Below are 24,444 nucleotides of genomic sequence, written 5' to 3'. Positions count from 1 at the left end.
GAAATTTCAACATATTCCTGCAAATAATAAATATGAATTGCTGGTTAAAGCTGAATTGCTCCTTGGCCATTGTTCTCGGGTGTTTTTATAGAAGGCAAATAAGCTTTTTGTTTCAAATGGAAAGCTGTTAAGCTAACCAATCTCACGTTGGTTTAAAGCTGGGACTTTCCATATATTTGAAACCACCAGCTGCCAAACCAGTCCAAACAAATGTTGGCTCATTCTGCCATTCCGTTGGCACCGAGAGAGGTGCTTCATTAAAGCTTCATCTCCCTCTAGTTATGGTTGAATGCTGTTCTGCCAAATTGATGCCCAAAGTGACTCACAAATGAGTCACCTTTTCCTTAGCAAGTGATTGCTGCAATATGTGAAGACTGGTTCTCTACAAACAGAAGCTGTTGAATGTTTTGCTTTGCTTTGGTGGAAATCTGGGGCTTTCTAGCCTAAGAAGAGCTGCTCTTGCCCCAGACAAGGTCAAGCAGAGTTCTCACGGTAACCTTCTCCCATCTTCTGTTGTGTATCTTTTCTTGTTGTTGTTGTTGTTTAGTCGTTTAGTCGTGTCCGACTCTTCGTGACCCCATGGACCAGAGCACGCCAGGCACCTCTGTCCTCCACTACCTCCCGCAGTTTGGTCAAACTCATGCTGGTAACCTCGAAAACACTATCCAACCATCTCGTCCTCTGTCGCCCCCTTCTCCTTGTGCCCTCCATCTTTCCCAGCATCAGTGTCTTCTCCAGGCAGTCTTCTCTTCTCATGAGGTGGCCAAAGTACTGGAGCCTCAGCTTCACGATCTGTCCTTCCAGTAAGCACTCAGGGCTGATTTCCTTAAGAATGGATGCGTTTGATCTTTTTGCAGTCCATGGGACTCTCAAGAGTCTCATCCAGCACCATAATTCAAAAGCATCAATTCTTCGGTGATCAGCCTTCTTTATGGTCCAGCTCTCACTTCCATACATCACTACTGGGAAAACCATGGCTTTAACTAGACGGACCTTTGTTGGCAAGGTGACGTCTCTACTTCTCAAGATGCTGTCTAGGCCTGTCATTGTCCTTCTCCCAAGAAGCAGGCGTCTTTTAATTTCGTGGCTGCTGTCTTAAACCTTAGGCATGTCTTAAACCTTGTATATATTAATCCATCTAGAGCCATAGTTTTTAAAACACAAGGAGACAGAAGTTACACAAAAGTGCTGTTGTCTCTCATCATGTTGCCTGAGCCAGTCCGCAGAGCACTGGCGCTTAAAAGCAACCTTTCTCTTCACTGAGCACCATTTCCTGATTTGGCTGGTCTTGCTTTGTCGTGGGGCTAGTTCACACTTTGCTCTTCCCATGTGCACCCACAACCTCCTTTCCACGATGCACATGACTGTAACCAGGTGACGGCAATCATTAGAGGCCATTCAAATCAAAGAACAATTGAAGAGTGGGATGGAATGAAGGAATACATGAAAAAATACGGTTCCGGAACTGGAATATTAATAGATAATGTGTAAAACAAGCAAATAATAAAATAATCAATTGAATAATAATTAAACTACAACAACACAACAAGATGGAAGTAAAAAAAAAAATTGAGATCACACATGGGTGAAGGGGAGTGGGGGGTATAGGGGAATTTATAAAAAATTCTAATATAATATTGCTAATTGTGTTGCATTTAGATATAGCAAAAGTGTTAAGTTGTGGGTGAACATATCAGACGACACAGCGATTCTTCCAAAGCAGCTCTTTATTTGTAAGCTGGAACAGAACTGAACTGAGGAGCTCAGTCAGCCTGCTTATGTAGAGCTCCACTAGAATGCAACAGTAACCATTTTCTGTAACTAGCCAATCACTGAACATCACTTTCGATCCTTCATTTGCATACAAACTATCCAATCACTGAACGTCACTTTCGATCCTTCATTTGCATAATTATCTACAGTATCCCCCTGCTGGCCCAGGGTGAGAACTTCAGTACATAACAAAAAGGAAGTCTATAGCAATTAGGTATATTTTAATCTAGTCAACTATGTCAGTGTTCCCCAACCTTGGGCCTCCAGCTGTTTTTGGACTACAACTCCCATCATCCCTCGCTAGCAAGACCAGTGGTCAAGGATGATGGGAATTGTAGTCCAAAAACAGCTGGAGGCCCAAGGTTGGTGAACACTGAACTATGTAATAGGCTTATGTTACAAAACGAATATTGATTTTGAATTTGATGTTTGTAATTCTTTTTCGGTTTTGGTATAGTTTAAAAAAAGTTTTCAAAACACAAGGAGACAGAAGTTACACAAAAGTGCTGTTGTCTCTCATCATGTTGCCTGAGCCAGTCCGCAGAGCACTGGTGCTTAAAAGCAACCTTTCTCCTCACTGAGCACCATTGCCCGATTTTGCTGGTCTTGGGGCTAGTTCATACTTTGCTCTTCCCGTGTGCACTCACAACCGACTTTCCGCAATGCACATGACTGTAACCAGGTGAGGAAAACTGTGAACTGGGCTGTACGTTGATAGAGCTGTATGCAGGGTTTCTCCAAACTTGGATCTCCAGCTGTTTTTGGACTGCACTGCCCATCATCACTAGCTATCAGGACCAGTTGTCAGGGATGATGGGCGTGGTAGTAAAAAAACAAAACCAGCTGGAGGGCCAAGTTTGGGAAATGCTTGCTATTGTTGGCTGTGGTTTTTTAGAACTTATTTTAATGCCTCTTGTAAAGATCCTGCCTTGGTAGAATTGTATACTGAAAAAACAGGATATATATATATATAAGATGAATAAATGTGCAAATTAAGTTAATTTGGATGTGCAGAAGATATTAAAAACAAATTTAAGGAACCGCAGAAAGAGGGGATGGAAGTCAAGTTTTGAAATGTCAAAATGAATGTAAAATTAGTGAGTTGTATAAAACTAGTGAAATGTATAAACTTGAAAAGTATAAATAAATAAAATATCAAAAAAGAAAAACAGGATATAAATAACATTTTATAAACCTCTCTGTGAGATCCATCTGAATAGTGGTATAAAATACCTTAAAGAAACAAAAACAAGCATACAAAGAATTGTTCTAGTTGGGTGTTGGAGCTGTTAAAAGTATTCCAGAAGCAGATGTTCTGTTTACTGAAGCACATCTTGGAATGGGTACCACGTTAAGGGATGAACAGGCCTGTCTCAGCCCTCTTTCTCCAATGTTATAACTATTTATTGTATTCTCGTTATCTGTTGCTTTAGCCGAACCAAATTCAGTGTGATCTGAATGTTTTCTTTTCATAAGCTTTCCCATGGCAACCTCTTCATACCTAAAATCCAAAAGAAAGTATTAAAACCTTGCGGGCGTGACAAGTACAAGAACTGCTTAGCAGCAGCACGTTTTCAACGCAGGAAAAAGATCTTGCAAATAAAACATCGTTGTCTTTTCTTTTCCTTAGGTATCTTGCCGGTGTACCATAACATGTTTGCACTAATGAATCAGACAGACAGATGTTGGTATCCCCCAAACCACACCTTCCAAGTAGAGGGATCAACCAGTCTCACTGTTCTCTACCGGATAAGGTTAATATCTTAGCTTGTTTTTGTTTAAATCAAAATGGTTTTTGTTTAATCAGATTTCTCTTAAACTAAAGGACTATAATGTAGGTTGAAATAATTGATTAATTTCCTACAACTTTTTTATTTCCATTTAATTATCAGAGGGGTTCGTAATAAGAATAACGCTCTTTGTCCATACATTTTACAGTCAGTTTTATTCCATGTGTGTTTTATGGAGGTTACAGCAAATGTACATGGAGGCAGGGACAGACCCCTGAAAGCTAACGGAATCACTTGATGACCACTTTTACTCCTCCTTGAAGTAAACTTGATTATCTATTTTATTTAAACCCAGAGCTATTTAATTTATTTGATGGGCCCATTTATTAAAAATAATTTCAGTGGAATGTTCTCTTCTTCTTCTTATAAATGGATTGCATTGCAATTACTGTACAATTCTAAGCATATAGATGTGGGTGTTTACTTCCAGGTATGCATGTATGAGGTTGCAGCATTTTATTTAAATAAGCAGTTGTGTCTGAACAATGGCTGCATTTCAACTGTGTCCTAGCAACCAAGGCATTCCCATTGCTCTAGTCATAGAACCATTTTGCATATATTTCCAGAATGTAAAACATCTGCGGATCAGTGTGTGTACTTCTGTAGTCTAGAAAAATTCCCATTGAGTAGCCCCCATCTTAAGGTTCAATGTACCACAGTGTGACTTGCATCACAAACATAAAGGAGGTTTTTAAACCGTTTTGCCATAATGTTTCTGGGGAGGCCAAACCGCCTGTTCCTTTATGTCATCGTGTCAAGGGTAGGAGTTTCGGAAGCTTGCCAGAGTCCATAAAATACATAGATACAGGCTTGGTTCAGAAGGTTATGTACCATGCCTGACAATTGTCTCGAAAGAGCTTCTCTCCCAACTAAGCCATGCTTCCTAAAATGGAGATTGCATAATGCACAAGGAAGTATACATTTACTACAAAAGAGACACAAAACTTTTGATTCCTGAGTCTGCTAAAGCGATATCGCTGAGCGATATTTTGATAAATTGTCTGAAACCAGCGTATGACGTTCAAACCATGATACCGGTTTCAGACTCTATACATTCGCAATGTATTGCCAGCTCAAATTGCCCTGAGACAGCAAAGGCATAGGCAGGCAGGTAGACGGGATCCTGAGAAGATGCTCACCTGCAACGTACACAGGCTCCACCCTCCTGACTGCCTCCAGTTTTCCCCTGCAGGTGGGCTGCCGCTTCCTCCTGGTTGGTCACTCCTGGAACGACTGACGGGGAGGAAAGAGGCAGCCCGGCCAATTGGGCGAAGGTGGAGGCAGGCAGGTGAGCACCTTCTTGGGCTCTGTCTTCCGTGCGTGTGCCTTTGAAGAAGCTGCTCTCTCCCCCTGGCTCACATGAGCGAGAGTAGTATGGGGGCTTGCTCAACTGTTGGGCTGGGTGATGTATCCCAGCTGCTTAAGGTGGGGAGGAAGAAGCAGCCGAGATACATTTCAGGCATCACAATATATCCATAGATTGAGATATTTAGCTGCTGATATATCACAATGTTGAAAACCAGCCCTACTTTCTGTGTTCCGCTGCTCTGACAATGTGTTGGAACTACAAGAATCCCCGAACAGGAAGCCATGGCTTATGACATATGAGCAGGTCCAAATTTTACTCATCACAGTAGCGCAGGCCGCAAGTGCCCAGGAATCCAGACTTTCATAGAACCAGCTGTATTTGCCTCTCTGTGATCTGACATAGTACTTTGCAAACTCTAGAAGACAAGGCTTTAAAAATTAGCAAAATTTATATAGTAGCAGTTGTAAGGCATGAATGCGTCACGCACATGTAAGTCCCAGAGGCAGTTGCAGACAATGCCGGGGAGTTGTGCTCCTTTTGTGACCTCCCTCCTGCAGAGTCAGACCACAATAGTATATCTGAGGCATTCCAGAATAAAGAGGGAGAGGGAGGAAGCAGAGAATTCAGTGTGGTGCAAACACGCCAGCAGGAGCACCAGATTGCCTCTGCCAATGCGTTTGCACCGCTGCTGCCTTGCCTCTCCCACTCTCCATCCTGGTATTCAGGAGCAATTTGGCTGGAAGGAAGCCAGGGAAGCAGTTCCACCCTAATGCCCCATTCACTACTATCTAAAGGCCACTGCTTTGCTGAAGCTAAGTAGTTCTGGGTCTGGTCAGTGTCTCAATGGGCAGTTGTACATCACTCTGGGTTTCACGATGGAAGAAAGTTGAGATAGAAACATCAGAGGCGGGGGGGGGGGGGGGGAATGAGTGGTGGTATTTGACCAGTAAATTGGCTATGAGTTTTGATGTTTGGTTATTTGCTGGCTAAATGCCAACTCCAGTGGAGATGGCTCATTTCAAGCTGGAATGATTTAGTGGCAATATGAACTTGTGTGAAAGTATTCAAAGCCCTTGCCCTTTAAGCAGCCTGAATTTCATTAAAAACATGTTTGTAACATGTGTGGTCTTGGCTGCAAAAGCACTGATACGTGTCTTTGTTTCTTAACAGGTTTTATTTCCCTCACTGGTATTGTAACAGCAATGTACGAGCATTTCGGTACGGTGTTTCCCGAGGTGCAGAGAGTCCTGTCCTTGATGACATTGTCATGTCTTACTTGTTTGCTCAGGTAAAATTTTGACAACGTATTATTTGGGTATGGATGTATTTGGCTCTTCTCCGCGTTTTTACTGCTGGAAATGAATGTCTTCATCCAAATATGGATATTTTCACAGGAATAATAATAATTATATGCAATTATCCTGTGAAATAAAAATACGACAGCCGTGAGAGCAGCACCAAGGTGTTGATTCCCCTTTGAGATCTGAGCTGATTTCTTTGTCCAAATTAAGTTCCGAGTTGATTCAATAGAAGACAACTCAAGCTGCGATGAAAATAAATGAAAAGAGCAGTAGGCCAAATTCATCAGAATTTCTGTGCCTTCGTTTTTTGCCTCCAGTGGCGGGAAGACTTTGTCCATGGGTGGGTGAAGATGCCTGTCACTCATGAAACACAAGAAGAATGTCTTGGCATGGCTGTTCTTGATATGATGAGGATGGCCAAGGAAAAGGACCAAACTCCACTAGGCATCTACAATTCTATGAGGTAACTCTCTTTGTGATGTCTTCTTCTGAAGCTGTGCAAATGGGGAAGGGAGGAGTCAAAGGGGAGGTGGAGGCAGGAAAGCACAAAATGGAAATTAGGATCCAAACCATTATTCTTTTTATTGCCTGTTGCCCTACCCCTTTTTCCAAAGAACTTGTTTCCAGTTCATGACTCTCCCCATTTTAAGATTAGGCTGAGAGATAATTGCCTGGCCCAAGGTGATCCAGTCAACTTCACCGCAAAGCAAGAGTTTGAACTTGGATAAGGCATTTGCAGATATGAGCAAGTTGCGGCCTGCTCCATTTCACCAGATGTGACATTCCTCTTTTATATAGCATGGTGGTTCCTAGTCGTTGCAGAGAGAAAGTTTGAGGGTGCAAACCCTGACATCTCCAGCGGAATTCGCCTCCCGGTTTTCTGTCCCACTTGCTCATAAGTTAAAAAGATTTTAGGGTTTAGGACTTCCCTGATAGTTGCTCTTGCATCTTCTGTAGAAGAATACCACCAGCCCCCTTTGAGCTACTCATTAATATCTTGCCACACACTTGGTTGTCTTTGTGTTCACAGCTACAAGATGTTTTTGCCAAAATGCATCAGGGAAAAAATCCAGGATTATCACATTCTGACACGAAAGAGGATAAGATACAGATTCCGCAGATTCATCCAGCAGTTTGGCCAGTGCAGAGCAACCGCCAGAAACTTGAAACTGAAATATCTCATAAATTTGGAGACCCTCCAGTCTGCCTTTTATTCAGAAGTGTTTGAAGTGAAGGAACCCGGCAGAGAGCCTTCGGGTGAAGAAAGCTTTGCAACCATTGTTATATCTGGAAATGGTGGAATTCAATGCTCAAGAGGGAAACATAAGGATAGTGAGACACTGGCAGAACAGGTAATCTCTTGTAACATACAGTCATACCTTGGCTTGCGAACAGCTTAGTTCCCGAACGCTTTGGCTCCCAAATGCCGCAAACCTGGAAGTGACTGTTGTGGTTTGTGAACTATTTTTGGAAGCCGAATGTCCAGCGGGGCTTCCGATTGGCTGCAGGAGTTTCCTGCAGCCAAAAAGAAGCTGCACTTTGGTTTCCGAACGTTTTGGAAGGCAAACAGACTTCCAGAACGGATTCCGTTTGACTTCCAAGGTACGACTGTACTTCTGTATTTTGTTTACTATGAAAGCTTCAAGAATACCACTGGAAGCAGAATGATTTGGTTCCATCAATAGAATGCTTACTGGCCAAGTAGAAATTAGCATTGTGCAGTCAGCTGAAAGTATTGTGGCAAGTACTTTGCAGGAAAAGGTACGCAGAATATAAATGGTGAGGGAGGAGTGGGAGGCTGGTTTAAGGTTCTGTGGGTTTTTAGTGCACACCCAGTTCTCTTCTGTGGCTTGGGCAATGCAGGGTCCCAATCCTTAGTATCAATGCAGACTCTAGTTCCTATTGGTTATTATTTGTGCCTAGCATTGAATGGGATTTCACCCGAGTCTTTTAAGATTACTAGCCTTAAAGGTAAAGGGACCCCTGACCATTAGGTCCAGTCGTGACCAACTCTGTGGTTGCGGCGCTCATCTCGCTTTACTGGCCGAGGGAGCCGGCGTACAGCTTCCGGGTCATGTGGCCAGCATGACTAAGCCGCTTCTGGCGAACCAGAGGAGCACACGGAAACGGCGTTTACCTCCCGCCGGAGTGGTACCTATTTATCTACTTGCATTTTGACATGCTTTCGAACTGCTAGGTTGGCAGGAGCAGGGACCGAGCAATGGGAGCTCACCCTGTCACGGGGATTTGAACCGCCGACCTTCTGATCAGCAAGTCCTAGGCTCTGTGGTTTAACCCACAGCGCCACCCACGTCCCTTACTGTCATGGAAATAATTTGGATTAGCAGTAGATGTGCCTGAGAAGTGAAGATTACCATTTTCTGTTCTCCAGTGGTGTTATAGGAGGATAATACATTAACAGATCATTATTATTTTTAATGCATGGTGGTACACAATTAACTCAATTGATAAAATATTTCCTTTCTCGATACTTTATAGGCTGTAGGTTGGGTAAGCAAAGGGGAGATTTTCTCTTGAGTGTTTTGGATTTTGCTGCTAGAACACTGCTATTTTAATTTCCCTGTAATTTAAGTTTCATCTGTTAGTGGTGGCAGCATCACTTAAAGTGCATGATGATTCTTATCTAAACAGAGATAAGCAAACTTGAGTAATGCTGTCTGTGCACACAGATGGTAGCCTTCTTAGAAATAAGACCCCGATCCTGGTCTGTTTCTTCAGTCTGTGCAGTTGTCAAGGTTAGCCTTTCATCAGTTTATTCTGAACGTCAGCCCATAGAGAGGGATTTTTCCCTTGGGAAACTCTTACCTTGAATGTCTGCCTGATTCAGAGGCTTGCACCTTGTGGTAAAGATGTAGAAACCAAGAATTTAGCTGCCATTGATAAATATTGTGAAAGGGGAGTAGAGAAGTAATGTGCAAACACCAGGCTCAAACTTGTTTTTCTGGCAGGAAAGGATGTTTCTTATTACCTCAGAATCAGGCTATTGAGAATAATGTTACAATTGCTCCGTTTCAGTTGATGGCTAGAAGGCTGACTAAAACACTCACAAATAACCCGTTTCCTAATAAAGCAACATCTTTTCGCAGGAAATACAGACCTATTGCGATTTCCCCGACATTATCGATGTCAGTATTAAGCAAGCAAGCCAGGAAGGTTCTGGCGAGAATAGAATTGTAACCATTCACAAGCAAGACAGCAAGAATTTGGTAAGAGTGGCTTTCTCTTTTGATTACCTTACATTTCTGTGCATCTAAACAAATTGGATTTTGATGCCCTGCCTTGTTTGCATATCTGCAGTGTCGGGCAATTAGGCAAGTAAGTTAGACTGTGACTTTCGCAGAATGTAGCAAAAGCAGTCTTTGTGTTTTTAAAAACAACAACCCTCCTGTTTCATTTTGAGGTGGCCACACCATAAGCCTTTCCTTTCCTCATGCATTTTGAGATTCCTAGCCATAGTCATTAACCACAGAAGAACGATGTAAATACACACATGTGCAACAAATCATAGCCTGCTCAGATGCTCCTTCTCCCTCTGCTGAGATTGGGAGTGCATCTCAAATTCACATGCTCAATCCAGTCTCCTTCCCGGCACAAAGAAGGCAATGATTCCACATGGAGATCGTACATATATTTGAGCATGGTATCTCTGCTTAGCACAGTCCCTGTTTTCTGCCCATGGTAAAGGGCTGTGGCAGAGCATGTGGCTTAGAAACATTCTCCTGAAATACCTGCACATAAGGAGGTAGGGGAGTCCTGTTCAGTTCTATCTAGCCTGAGACCCATAGTTGTCTGTCTTTCCCCACACGATGGCACATTTACACAATTTTGAAAAATGGGTGGAAGACATCCCCCCCCCCCCCATTCTTTGTTAGACAAACCTTACTAAAAATCTAATGTGTGTGGTTTTTGTTTGTTTTTTAATCCCCATTAGGTTGTAGGGCTGGGCAATATCTGGGCAATATAATACTGTAACAACAACAACAACAACAACTTATTAATTATACCCCGCCCATCTGGCTGGATTTCCCCAGCCACTGTGGGTGGCTTCCAACAGAATACAGTGGTGCCTCGCAAGACGAAATTAATTCGTTCCGCAAGTCTCTTCGTCTTGCGAGTTTTTCGTCTTGCGATGCACGGTTTCCCATAGGAATGCATTGAAAATCAATTAATGCGTTCCTAGGGAAACCGCCTTCAGACCAGGTCCGGGGACAGTCTGTCCCCGGACCTCTTCTGAAGGCTGGGGGGGGGGACAAGGGCTTTTCTTCCCACCCCCAGCATTTTAAAAAACCCCGGGACAGCGGAGGACTTCTCCGCTGTCTGGGGTGATTTAAAAGCCCCTGGGAAGGCAGGCAGGGGGGACAAAGACTTTTGCCCCCCACCAGCCTTCAGAAGAGGTCCAGGACCTCTTCTAAAGGCGGGCGGGGGGCGAAAGTCTTTGCTCCCCCCCGCCTGCCTTCAAAAGCCGTCCGGGACAGTGGAGAAACACAGAACGATGTTCCCTCCCCGCCGCCCGGCTTCGGAGCATCGTTCCGAAGCCCGGCGGCGGCGGGAGGAGGTGTTCCCGCCCCGCCGCCAGGCTTCGGAGGAGGTCCGAGGACAGTGGGGAAGACGCGCTGCGCTTCTCCGCTGTCCCGGATATTTCCCTATGGGCTGTCGTCTTGCGAAGCAAGCCCATAGGGAAATTCGTCTTGCGAAGCGCCTCCAAAACGGAAAACCCTTTCGTCTAGCGGGTTTTCCGTCTTGCGAGGCATTCGTCTTGCGAGGTACCACTGTATTAAAATACAATAGTCCAACGATATACAGTGGTACCTCTAGTTACAAACTCGATCCGTTCTGGGGTGCCATTCGCACCCCGTAACTAGAGCTCTGCTTCTGCTCACACACACGGCGCGATAGAGCTTGTGGAGGGACAGACTATATTTTGAAAGAAAAAAAATGAATGAATTCCTATGCCCCACAAATAACCCAGAGATGCATTTTAAATAAAAGCACACATTCTACTCATGTAAAAACATACTGATTTCCGGACCATCTGCGGGCCGGATTTAGAAGGCGATTGGTCCGAATCCGGCCCCCAGGCCTTAGTTTACCTACCCATGGCTTAATGCATTGACCAAACCGTTCATAATCCTTGTCATGGAAATGAATGGATTATTCATTTCAGCGTTTGTGGGTAACGCAACAAAATGATCAACCATCAGAAGCATATTCATGCGATTAGTGTTACCAGAAAAATAATAAATATCTTACTGTCTTTCTCCCTTGCCTTTGCAGGAAGCTGAATTTCATTCACTAAGAGAGGCTCTTTCTTTCGTGGCATTGATTGATGGATATTACAGATTAACTGCAGATGCCCATCATTTCCTCTGTAAAGAAGTAGCACCCCCTTCCATCATTGAGAATATTCAGAGCAACTGTCATGGGCCAATTTCGTAAGTGGCATGTTTTATAAGATGTTGAAAAGGTTTTTTTCCCTTTAACCCTGAAAGAAAAGAGATGCTCCACTTTGTTCAGGAGGCAATTACCTAGTTCATCAAGGATAATTAATGCCAAATCTTTTAGGTATGTACAGATGTGCAGCTGGATACGTGCTTTATTTGGTTCGTGGTGCTCATTTTGGCACAGCAGGAAGTGGCTGGATGTATACACCTTCATCCAGGAACACTTTAAAAAATGCACCTGCCATTGGGTTTTTTTAAATACACAATAATATATTTTCCCTATCACTCTCTCTCTCTCCCCCTGGAAATACTGTGAAACCTTGATAAAAACATGTGGGAAGGTCTCTCAGTGCTTCCTTTTGTAATGAATTCGTGTTTATTCAGCCACAACACTTAATGCAAAGTTTTAAGATGTTTTTTTCTTTCATTCTCAGTTCAGTTCCGAATGTGTCATGCAGTGAATAGAGAACAGTGAGTTTTAAGGTCTCCCAGCCATAACCATGGTGATGGTATATGCGGTCATAGACAGAGAACTTCTTAATAGGTTCACTGCAGGATCTGGCAGAAATAGAATTTGAAATTGTGGAGGAAGAAAAGGCAATTCAGATATCAATATCTGGAATTGAGCACAGAACATTGCTAGCAAAGGAAATTGCTTTTGGGCTAAGTGTTCCCTTCTTGTGAACTTTTCTGTAGGCTTGAGGAAAAAGAAATATTTCCGGCTGTGAGGGTTGTTTTTGTACTGTTGTGTAGTATTACCTGGTTCTGAAGAGCTAAGTGTCTCTGTGCGCTTCAGTTAAAAGTCCGTCATAGGGATTTCTCAGCCTGTTAACCAGAGGGGTAGAAAACACCTCCTTACTAGTGGAAGGCAAAGGATTGCCCCCACCTCCAGGTTGGGCAAGAGTTGCAGACTGTCTTTTTTGAGCTCTTTTGAGCTCTACTTTCTGTCCTTTCCATTCTTTTTTTATTATTATTATTCACCACCCCGGTTTGGGAAGAAATACAGCTATAGGAAGCATCTGAAGATTGCTCTTGGGTAAAGATAAAGGGACCCCTGACCATTAGGTCCAGTCGTGGCCGACTCTAGGGTTGCGGCGCTCATCTCGCTTTATTGGCCAAGGGAGCCGGCGTACAGCTTCTGGGTCATGTGGCCAGCATGACTAAGCCGCTTTTGGCGAACCAGAGCAGCGCACAGAAACACCGTTTACCTTCCTGCCAGAGTGGTACCTATTTATCTACTTGCACTTTGATGTGCTTTCGAACTGCTAGGTTGGCAGGAGCAAGGACTGAGCAACGGGAGCTCACCCCGCTGTGGGGATTCGAACCGCTGACCTTCTGATCGGCAAGTCCTAGGCTCTGTGGTTTACTTTGTCCCAAACAAACTGCACTTCCTCTTCTACAGCTGGAAGGAGGAGCCTACAGTTCCTCCTTTCCACCTGGGCTTGGTGACAAAGGTGCTTTGAGCATGAGCTGCTGGCTCGCCCACTCCTTTGTAGGAGAGACAGAGAAAAGGAGTTCCCCAAGTGGGTAACTGGATTGCTCACCTCCCTTCATACACCTCCAGAGCACAAGCACAGTCTCGTAAGTCTCTTTTGACACGGGTTAATTCCTACTCTCTCCTTGGGCTTAAGGAGGTATCCATTTACTGACTTCTGTCCAAGAGTAGCAAGGAACCATGAGACCAGATTCTGAGGTCCATTCCATTCCTGGTGATTTCTCACTAATTTCCTTGCCTTGCCTCGTCCAGGGCAGAACACGTGTCTTTGTCTCTGCAACTTTCCAACTCCAGCATTTTTTTACCTTTACTGTCTTCCTCTGTTCAGTTTCTGTTAAGTTGTGGGTGAACATATCAGACGACACAGCGATTCTCCAAACAGCTCTTGTTTATTCTTAGGTCAGAACAGAACTGAACTGAAGGGTTCAGCCAGCCTGCTTATATAGAGCTCCAGTACAACGTAACTGTAACAACTTTCTGTAACTATCCAATCACTGAACGTCACTTTCGATCCCTTATTTGCATATGTGGACCTGAACTATCTACAGTATCCCCCTGCTGGCCCAGGGTGAGAACTTCAGTACATAACAGTTTCCACCCAATCCTTTCTCATTCTTCTTCTGCAGAAACAAAACAATAACAACCAGGGTGACTCTTTTTCACGTGCCAGGCCTCTTCCAAGGACATGCCAAAATCCTAACATCTTTCGGGCTTTTGTTGCTGGACTCCAAGCCACATTTCTCCTCCCTTGTTTGACACCTCCTCCTCAGATCTTTGTCTCTTAGCTGGACAGAAACTTAGGGAGGTGTCAGAAGGAAGAGGATAGACCTAAAAACTTAGTCACGGCATTCTCCTGCGCAAAAGTAGGGATTAACCCAGTAACCCTTCAGCCACCCCAAGCAAGAAACTGCTTTCAAGGAACCACATTTTCTAGATGTCACTAGGCAGGAATAAGGATGAGGACCCTATACTATATTACGAGATTCTGAGTGTGAGAATCTTTTGGTGAGCCACTCTGAGAACTTCCTGAAGATATCAAATGAGACATAAGTTTTCTAAATAAAGTTTAAGGAGGTTACATGAGGAGAGGCATCGTGCTTTCCATAGGAAAGGCAATATTGTGTTATAGGGTCATTTCCAGCTTTTGCTGTCAGTGGGGCTGAGGGATGTCTGGTTTTCAACACTGTGATATATCACCAGCTAAACATTGTGATATACCAGTATGAAATAAGGATGTAGCTATGTAGAGGTGAATGGGGCGATGCCCTGGCCAACTGCTACTACTTAGGGGTCTAAAACAAATGCATTTTTACTTACCTATTTGCAGCTGCATGTGCTGCCTCTTGTGTATAAAAATGATATTATTGCTTTTATTTGTTTCTATTTTATTTTATTTCCTGTTTCATCTACTAGCTGTCTTGAGTCCTTGTCAGGGGGAAAGGGTGGGAAATAAATAAATAAAATCCAAGTTTGGCACTGACCACACTTAATAGATCCTAGAGATACTTATGCCCTCCCCATTTTCTTGCCAGATTTTTTTCCCTTGCATTTGAACTGCTGCCATAATGATTTCAGCAATCTGTTAGTATTGTTAGTGGTTTGGCCTCTTCTGTTCTGCCAGGTTTCAAATGAGACACCGAATGAACCCCTTCCAGCTAGCGAAACGGGGATTTGGTTCTGCCTCCCTTACTCAGAGGGGAGACTGTTCTCTAGCATCAATTTAGAAATTCGTAGTAAGTCCGTTTCCCTTTCGCGCTGCCAAAGGAGTTTGCCAGAAGTGCCCAGATGTTGTAACCTGCAGGCAGCCGTAAGTGGATGGTCACAGACTTTTACCGGGGATAGAAATATGATAATCTCTGGATGTTCTGCATAGCTCAAAGGTTGCTAGCTTTTAAAAGCTTGCTCTTAACACTTGTGCTCCCTCTCTCTTGTTTTTCCAAAATAGCATGGACTTCGCAATCAATAAACTGAAGAAAGCTGGCAATCAGACGGGCTATTACGTTCTTCGTTGCAGTCCAAAGGAGTTCAGGAAATACTTTCTTACCTTTGCAGTGCAGGTTAGTAAATAGGAGCAGAATACACTGTTACTTTGGCTGTGAACAAGAGAGGATTCAGAGTATCCTCTAGAGGATTTTGATAATAAGTGTTACCTGTTAAACCACTGTGCTTTTGAATAATTTTTTAAAAGCTCAACCACCTCTAGTTCTCAGTAATCTCTGTGCTTTGTGAACAGTGCACATACCCATGACAGTATGCAAAGATCAGGAAAAAGTGAAGAAATGAAACTTTCCTTTTCTTCTGACATGTTCATTCAGGCACCGAGTAATGGTAATTTAACTGTTAGAATTTAGCCATATCTTCTATTTGTGACTTAAAAATAAACCGGTATTAATATTAGCATATCTGGACAATCTGTAGGTAACCAGGCATCATTTCTGCTACAAGTAACTGTAGCCTTATGAGGCTTTGCCCTCGGGTGGGAAAAATATTGCGCCCGGGAAAGGGAAGTGGGAGTCAACAGACACTCAAGGAATAGTTTCAGAGAAAGGGCTTTTATTTCTACCATCCATGAACTGCAAGAAGGAGCAAGTGTGATAGTTCACAAAAAGCATGCACGAGTTCACAGTCATGTGCACAAGCATATATACCCATTCCAGTTCCCTCCTCCTTTCTCCTCCTTCTTGTGAAGAGTCCTGCCCCATGAGTTCCTCTGAGCATGAACAGAAAGCTGTCTTGGGACTATTGGACTCTTCCCAGGAAAGGGGGGGGTGAGAAGCCTTGCGTTCATTTTGTTCAGATGTGTTGCAACTAGAATGAGATAAGATTCGTTTCTCAGGCCTGAGTATTCTTGGCAATGACAGAGCCTATTCATTAGCCTTTAAAAGTAACATTTTGCCTATGTACCAGCATCTTGTGAGAAAAGCAGAGACAAGCAGAGAAAAGCTGTTTTGGATTTTTAGAAGACAAAAGGAGTTTTGGACAGTTTTGAGGCCTGGGGTGATTATTGAAGCCTGGGTTGATTTCAGACAGGATTTGGGTATCCTGTCCCTTCATAACAAGAGATTGATGCTATTTTCATATGAGTATGGGCTTTCTACATACTCTCACTAGCTTCTCTTAAAAAAAAAGATTTATTTACTTATATCTGTGCAGTTGCTTAATATAACATAGTTAGTTTTAACTACAAATGAAAGTACTGTATTCAAAATGCTATTCCTAATTATTCCTTGGAAGATGATCACAAAGCTTCTTTAGTTTAAAATTAGTTAAAAAAAGAGAAAGGAGCAAATTTGCGAGACTGTATTAGGGAACCTTAGCAGACTCTTCAAGGCCTCAGAAGTCTCATAAAAGCATCTGATAAGGTTGGGGTTTTATATCCTTGCTTTAACCATCAATGTCATGTTAGCAGAGTGCTTAAAGCAAGATTAAAGGACAGGTTTTCTGCTGTTCATCAAATGACATGCAGTGTGTGATGGTAAAATATTGACAGATACAGGTGGAACCTGCAACGAAACATGCTTCTGTTCACAGTGCCAGCAAACCATGTCATCTTCCAGGATAATCAGATTCTGTTGATTTCTGATTCTGTTAAATTCCGCGTTATATTTGAGTTTCCACACAATGTAAAGGCCCCTTCTGGAAACGTAGCTCAAATTTAGTACTCGTTTCTGTTTTGTTTGCTTCCAGGGGGAAAAAAACCATTTGTAACACAGAAATTAGCACTAAACTTGTGCTATAATTTGCTATATTTCTGGAAGTGGCTTTTTTGTCAGGTAAAGGCTCGAATATAATGCAGAAATTAATAGTTAGGTGAACATCAGGAATGCAGAATCCCACATGAATCCGCTGGATGTGTCACTGAAGTTTTTATTATTGTTCTATAAGTTTTGGGGGTTTCTCTGAGCCTGCTATGCTGCTGTCTTCCTCTCATGCATGGATGACGCCATTTTGTCTACAAAGGTATGATTCCTAATTTAAATTCAATATTATAAACAAAAGAGCTGTTTCGAAACAACGTCTTTCTTACCATTTCTTAATCTTCAGCGGGACAGTACCACGGACTATAAGCATTGCTTGATCACAAAAAATGAGAATGGCGAATATAATCTCACTGGAACTAGAAGAAGTTTTACAAACCTCATGGATCTCTTGAACTGTTATCGGACAGAAACTGTCCGGTCAGACAGTATAATTTTTCAGTTTACCAGATGTTGCCCTCCAAAGCCAAAAGGTAAATGATTCACAACTCCCTTAAGCAGAGGTGTTAATGTTTTTTGGTTTTAGACCTTGCTTTTCTGTAATAAAATCTGACCAGAGCGACTTGCAAAAACATGAATACATTGCACCGGGGGGGGGGGGGAGGGTTTGAAATGAGAAAAACTCTGCAATGAAAGCAATAAAGTCAGAGAACTGGAGTCAGACTTTTCGAAAGCAGGTTCTCAGTTTAATAGAGTGGCTTGATTAATCTATTTTATCTATGTGGATTATAGGTAGCATTCAGTATATTATATATTTCTATGACGGACAGTGTCATATACAATATGGAATCTACTTGATGCAATAACCGATACACACTCAAGCTCCAAAACGTGGCATGAGTAATAAAAGCAACAGGGATTTGTGGCCCACGGTGGTGGTGGTAGGAGAGTGTTGACTTAGAAACCAGGGTTCAAATCCCCACTCAGCCAGGTGACCTTTGGCCAATCACTGTCTCTCAGCCTAACCTGCATCACAGGGTTATTTTGAGGTCAGAAATGGGGAGGAGAAAACCATGAGCTCCCAGGAGGATGAGGTGGAATATAAATACAGTGGTACCTCAGGTTAAGTACTTAATTCGTTCTGGAGGTCCGTTCTTAACCTGAAACTGTTCTTAACCTGAAGCACCACTTTAGCTAATGGGGCCTCCTGCTGCCGCCGCACCGCAGGAGCACGATTTCTGTTCTCATCCTGAAGCAAAGTTCTTAACCTGAAGCACTATTTCTGGGTTAGCGGAGTCTGTAACCTGAAGCGTATGTAACCTGAAGCGTCTGTAACCTGAGGTACCACAGTATAATAAATAAAATGTAATTAAGTCTGTCTGTTTGTGAACCAGGACTCTGTTAACCTTCTCCTTACAGACAAGTCCAACCTCCTTGTCTTCAGGAGCAATGGAATTTCTGACTTGCCCTCATCGCCCACCTTGCAGAGGCATAATAACGTTAACCAGATGGTCTTCCACAAAATCCGGAATGAGGACCTGATCTTTGTAAGTTCACGAGACGTATCTTCTCGCTTGTGTAATACTCTGATCCTCAGCGCAGTCCTTTGAATTAAGTCCCATTAATTTAAAGGCACTAGAGTTGTTTTCAGTGTGTGTGTTACTGGAAATAATGTGCACATCGGTGGGAAATTGCATTTACAGAAAACTAGGTATTTATTGTGATAAGTGCACCTGGAAGTGGAAGTGTTCACTCCGTTACATAAATTCATTTGCTGTGTGACTAAATTAATTGAAAATCAGCATGTGTGGTTTTTCTTTTTAATGTGGGTTCATACTTTTATTATTAAGATAAATGTGGGAGTTTAAACTGAGTGATGTCCTAATCATCATATTTTCTTTTCAGTAGCCCTTCCAGCCTTCCTACCGTCCGTTCTCAAGCAAATTAACCAATTTAGTTTTGTGGCTTTTAACTTTATAGAGTATTGCACTCCTGAAGCCTCTTCACCAATAATAGTGCATGCATCAGCCAGGAAGGGGAGAGGCAGAGAGACAGCCAGCATATATCAGAGAGATGTTTGTGTGGCAACTTCACCCTAGGCCACTTTCCTCTGAAATTCAAGTCCCCTTGAATTAAATGGAAGTTACTACCTCATGTAGTAGTAGCAGCAGCAACAATTTTATTTCTTTAGCTGTAAACTGAGGCTGGGTGATATATCGATATTCGATATACTGTCCAAAACCAGTTTGAGGTCCATATTGTGATATCGGTTTCATAGTTTTTGACCTGGCAATATATCACACGAATCATGGTGTGTGTCTGTGTGGGCTGTGCAAAAATCGCAATGTGGGGAAAACTGCGAAGCCAGTCAAGGCTTCTCTCAATTCCTGCAGCCACTGTTAATTCTGCCAGCACAGCTCTCCCTTGCTTCATGTAGGGCGGCAGCGAATCACAAGAGCAGGCGCTGGCAAAAATCACAATGCGGGGGAAACCGTGAAGCCAGCCATTGTTTCTACATAGCTCCATCCTTAATTTTAGACATTGTGATCTATTTGTATATCACATTTTTGGGCTGGTGATATTTCACGATGTTGAAAACAAGATATCTCCCAGCCCTGTTGTAAACCATAAAGGTAAAGGTAAAGGGACCCCTGACCATTAGGTCCAGTCGTGGCCGACTCTGGGGTTGTGACGCTTATCTCGCTTTATTGGCCAGCATGACTAAGCCGCTTCTGGCAAACCAGAGAAGTGCACGGAAACGCCGTTAACCTTCCCGCCGGAGCGGTACCTATTTATCTACTTGCACTTTGACGTGCTTTCGAACTGCTAGGTTGGCAGGAGCAGGGACCGAGCAACGGGAGCTCACCCCATTGCGGGGATTCGAACCGCCGACCTTCAGATCGGCAAGCCCTAGGCTCTGTGGTTTAACCTAACCCACAGCGCCACCCGCGTCCCATGTTGTAAACCATAGCAAAGATTTAAAAGGACATTTGGAATTCAGCCACACATCTGGCTGTTGATTTCCTGGCTGCCAACGCAATTAGAGAAACTCACAAATAACATAATTTTCCTTGTCTAACAGCGAAAGGACCTCCCTTGGTGTAACTCCCCCCCCCCATGACTTCATGTAGGATCACTTGGGGCTCTCTCCCCAGGAGGGAAAATGAGAAGCCCCTACCACACCCTAGTCTATCCACTCACCCTCAGAGAAGTCATTTTTGCATTCCAGCAACACCGTTCAAGGTGGCTGCTTGCAGGGCAAATGGTGAATAGCTTCAAAGCAAGTTTGTGCAGTCAAATGGAAATAATTTCTCTGAACTCAGTTGTGCTTCCATTTGGGTGAACCCGCAAGGATTGGTCTCAAAGCCTCTCTTGCGGAATATGCAATTAAATGAAGCATTTGATCTGTTCAGTTATTAAGCTAATCTGTTTTTACATTATGATTGTTTCCTTTCAGCTGAGACAGCTCCTGTATTAGTCTTGAAACTAGGTATGCTTTTGTTTAAAATCAGCGTGAAGGGATTTTGCAGACGATTGACTCCTCCCCCCCTTATTTGTTTGGGGTTTCTTTTAGAACGAAAGCCTTGGCCAGGGCACCTTTACTAAAATTTTCAAAGGTGTGAGGAAAGAAGTGGGCGACTATGGCAAGTTGTATCAGACTGAAGTGCTGCTCAAAGTCCTGGATAAAGTGCACAGGAATTATTCTGAGGTTTGTATTCCTACTCCGTGGGTAATATGCTTAATAGTTCATATGCAGAGCTAGCTCAGCAGAGCAGGAATGCGGAGTTCAGCAAGTGTGGGATCTCAGCTTTAATTTTTAAGATGATGATGATGATGATGATGATGATGATGAATTCAGTTTATATACAGCCCTTTACCAGAAGATCCCAGGGCGGTGTATGGCATGAAAACCACCTTGCAGAACATCTATGTCCCCTAGAGCAGCCTTTCTCAACCTATAAGGTCCATAAGTTACCATATAGTATATACAGTGGTACCTCTGGTTACGTACTTAATTTGTTCTGGAGATCTGTTCTTAACCTGAAACTGTTCTTAACCTGAAGCACCACTTTAGCTAATGGGGCCTGCCGCTGCTGCCACGCCGCCACCACACAATTTCTGTTCTCATCCTGAAGCAAAGTTCTTAACCTGAGGTACTATTTCTGGGTTAGCGGAGTCTGTAACCTGAAGCGTATGTAACCCGAGGTACCACTGTATTCAACACAAAAAAGGGACAATTTGTTGTTGACAAAGGACAGCTGGACATATAAAGGGCGCCATTACCTGCAGTAGCTTAGGGCTTCATCAAACCTAAATCCGGCCCTGTCTGAGATGATTGCCGTTTCACACAATCAGATGTTCATGAGATAAACATGGACGTTTTCACAGTGTCTCTGTGTAATGTGAGGTCAAGCCTGCTCAATCTGATTGAACGACGTAGCTGATAGAAGTTCCCCCTGAGTTTAGTCTTTCGAAAATTAAACGCTTGCCAGTTACTCATCGGTTGGAGCTGTCATGCATTGTTACATGCATTGAAAACTAGCGCCATCATCACCCCCCGCTGTGGGCAGATGTCAGAGTCCTTGTATCCTCACGGGGGATTTTCCTGCTGCCAGTAAATTGACATGATTCACTATTAAAGCAGTTAGGCGTTGTGAGGAACAATGATTAAAAACAGGCTACAGAGAACAACAGCCCCAAATTAATTATACCATATCATTGCGGAAGGTGGGGAGCTGAAGTTATGTGAAAGTGCAGGCGGTTTTTAATTAAGTTTTATTCCAAACAGTTCCCATTAGGGTTCGCTCTGCTAATTATTGTTCCCTATCTCTTGCAGTCCTTTTTCGAAGCAGCAAGCATGATGAGCCAGCTATCCTACAAGCACTTGGTATTAAATTATGGAGTTTGTGTCTATGGAGAAGAAAGTGAGTAAAGCCAATTAACGGTTTTGTGTGCCCTAATTGGAGTTCTGTTATTACCTCCCTGTATGCAAATAGCTATTTCCGAACACATTTGCCTTCTTATCAGGTACATGTTGTCTGGCAAGGAACTGCAAGTGTCGGTGCAAAACAATGAGAGATACAAATGCCCTAGGTTGATGTAATCAGTTTGTTCCAGGCTGTACAGTGGTACCTTGGTTCTCTAACTTAATCTGTCCCGCCACTTAATCTGCCACGCCACAGGGAAGACAAGCTTTCACAGCGATGGCACCTTGCACCAGGGGCAGGGGGCAGCGACATTCATTGCCCAGTTAATTTTTTGCCCCGCAATCAATCCGGACCACCCCGGTTATCTACCAGGAGCACCCCATCGGTCTAACTGTACATCGCTGGTACAGTAATACCTCCACAAAGGTCCGCCTTGTCTAGCATCCGTTTCAGAGAACATCCACAGCAAACCCGGAAGTACCAGAATGGGTTACTTCTGGGTTTGCTGCTTGCTCGTGCACAGAAGCGTAAACTGCCCTGCGCACGTGCGCAGAGCGCTGCCCTGTCGAGCATCCCTTTCGTCGAGCGTCCAGGGCTCCGAAATGGATCCCAGACTCAAAACAAGGTACCACTGTATAGATCTTTCCATTAAAAAAACAACAACCCAAAACTTAATAAACCAAACAGTTGTTGAAAAGAAATGATAGAAACTATAGCTAGTACGCATTTAATACATTGACAGTATGTAATTAAAAGTTTTACATCAGAATCTTACCTTTCACTTCATGGTGTTGCTATTTCGTGGTTGCATTCTCTGTATATCTGAACAAAGTTGTGTTGACGTTTAAATGATTTGTGATTGGGGTGTAAACTAGAAAACATTTCTACAATCTCTGAGTCCCAAGAGTGGCTGAGCATTAATTTTGCTGAGGAAACAAAGAGTCTCAGTTCCATAATTTGCAGCACGCACCAGTCTGCAGGGATGAAACAGATGTTTTCAAATGTGGCTGGAAGGAATTGTGGCTAGAAAGCAAGGCTGGCTTAAAATTCCGTTTATTATTATTATTATTATTATTATTATTAATTATTGTCTGCATCTGTGTTTCAAATTAGATATTCTGGTACAGGAATATGTGAAATTTGGGTCATTGGATACTTATTTGAAGAAGAATAAAAATTCTATAAACATCTTGTGGAAGCTGGAAGTTGCAAAGCAGCTGGCAATGGCAATGCATTTTTTCGTAAGTATCTTACATTTCCCGCTAGCAAAATGCCGAAGGTCAGGGATTCACTCCCCCTACCCCTAGTAGATATTGGTTAAGATTTTTAGACATATTCATTGGTGTTTCTCTTTGTAGGATCCAGACAGCTTGCACACACATCTTGTTTTCACGCTCACTCCTTTAAAAATCTGGTGTCTTATGTATGATAAGACTATGATCTGAGTTGTGCTGTTAAACAAATGCAGGAAACTTCTGCTTTATCTGGGGGGGGGGGACAGGAGTAAAGCAGACTTGTGTAAGCAATAGTCTTTCCCCAGAAGCAACGGCTGGATAAAGCCTGTAATTAGTTTTTGGTAATCTCCTTCTGCTCTTCTTTCTCTTCTGGGAAACAGAGAGTAAGTGTGGAGTTTGTCCCAGATAGATTAGGGCCTCTGTGGCGAAGTTTGCCATGCTCCTCTTCACTGCATTTAATGAGGTGCTGGACTGCTGCCACTAATTTCAAGCCAGGCACTGTACTGTGTAAATTAGCCATTTAAAGCTGCGTCCCAGTTCCTTCTTACGTCCATTTCTCCAAGTGTTTGCTTATGTCAAAACATGTCAGCTTGAAACGCAGTTAGGAAGTTGGCGGTTGATCTGTGCTCAGGAGGAAGAATAAGCAATGCTTGTTTGCCTTTATCAGGAAGATAAAAACCTTGTTCATGGGAACGTATGTGCAAAAAACATCTTGCTTATCAGAGAAGAAGATAGAAAATCTGGGAACCTTCCTTTTATCAAGCTCAGTGATCCTGGTATCAGCATTACAGTTTTGCCAAAAGACAGTAAGTCTCTGACTCATCCCTTTCAGCAGCTCACCTGCTACCTTGAAAATGTCGTTGAGTGATTATCTCCTCCTCTCATTTGCACTTAAAATTCATTTCGTTGTGTACCGCTGTTCTTGTTTGGGAAGCCATGAACCTCCCACAAGCTTGGGGCGTGATTTTGTTTTTTTCTGTTGCCGGCATCATTTTGCTACTTAAAACTATTTCCATGCCAGCGGGCATGCCTGTTGCACAAAATGAGCAATGCGTATTCCATTGAAACTGGTCTGAAAATTGTGATGTATTGAAGTTCTCACCCTGGGCCAGCAGGGGCATACTGTAGATAGTTATGCAAATAAGGGATCGAAAGTGACATTCAGTGATTGGATAGTTTTAGAAAATTGTTACAGTTACGTTGTACTGGAGCTCTATATAAGCAGGCTGACTGAACCCTTCAGTTCAGTTCTGTTCTGGCCTGTGAATAAACAAGAGCTGTTTGAAGAATCGCTGTGTCGTCTGATATGTTCACCCACAACTTAACAAAAATACTGCTGGAAATGGAAAACCCAGCAGAATAGACCCATCAGTTTCAGTTCTTAAAGAGTTGTAGCCAATGTTAGTCTTTCACCCGCTGAGAATCCCCATTTAACACTCTGAAAAAGGTAAAT

The 24,444-nt window shown here is 43.1% G+C and overlaps 1 protein-coding gene across 2 annotated transcripts in view; it reads left to right on the top strand.

Annotated features, from left to right (window-relative positions):
* The window catches only part of JAK2 (Janus kinase 2), an 86,830-nt gene that overhangs the window by 45,237 nt on the left and 17,149 nt on the right, over nucleotides 1-24,444 (top strand). For both annotated transcript variants that reach the window (XM_028711916.2, XM_077921705.1), the window contains 13 exons: nucleotides 3,404-3,527; nucleotides 6,043-6,160; nucleotides 6,491-6,636; nucleotides 7,204-7,525; nucleotides 9,281-9,400; nucleotides 11,469-11,626; nucleotides 15,076-15,187; nucleotides 17,175-17,361; nucleotides 18,248-18,375; nucleotides 20,403-20,537; nucleotides 21,666-21,753; nucleotides 22,870-22,997; nucleotides 23,659-23,797. In XM_028711916.2, coding sequence (XP_028567749.2) covers nucleotides 3,404-3,527; nucleotides 6,043-6,160; nucleotides 6,491-6,636; nucleotides 7,204-7,525; nucleotides 9,281-9,400; nucleotides 11,469-11,626; nucleotides 15,076-15,187; nucleotides 17,175-17,361; nucleotides 18,248-18,375; nucleotides 20,403-20,537; nucleotides 21,666-21,753; nucleotides 22,870-22,997; nucleotides 23,659-23,797 — 1,905 coding nt within the window. The remainder of the gene's footprint in view (nucleotides 1-3,403; nucleotides 3,528-6,042; nucleotides 6,161-6,490; nucleotides 6,637-7,203; nucleotides 7,526-9,280; nucleotides 9,401-11,468; nucleotides 11,627-15,075; nucleotides 15,188-17,174; nucleotides 17,362-18,247; nucleotides 18,376-20,402; nucleotides 20,538-21,665; nucleotides 21,754-22,869; nucleotides 22,998-23,658; nucleotides 23,798-24,444) is intronic.

Source organism: Podarcis muralis, chromosome 17, assembly GCF_964188315.1.
Source record: "Podarcis muralis chromosome 17, rPodMur119.hap1.1, whole genome shotgun sequence".
Lineage (NCBI taxonomy): Eukaryota > Metazoa > Chordata > Lepidosauria > Squamata > Lacertidae > Podarcis > Podarcis muralis.
Note: the sequence above shows the minus strand (reverse complement) of the source record. Positions and strands in the feature narration are given on the sequence as shown.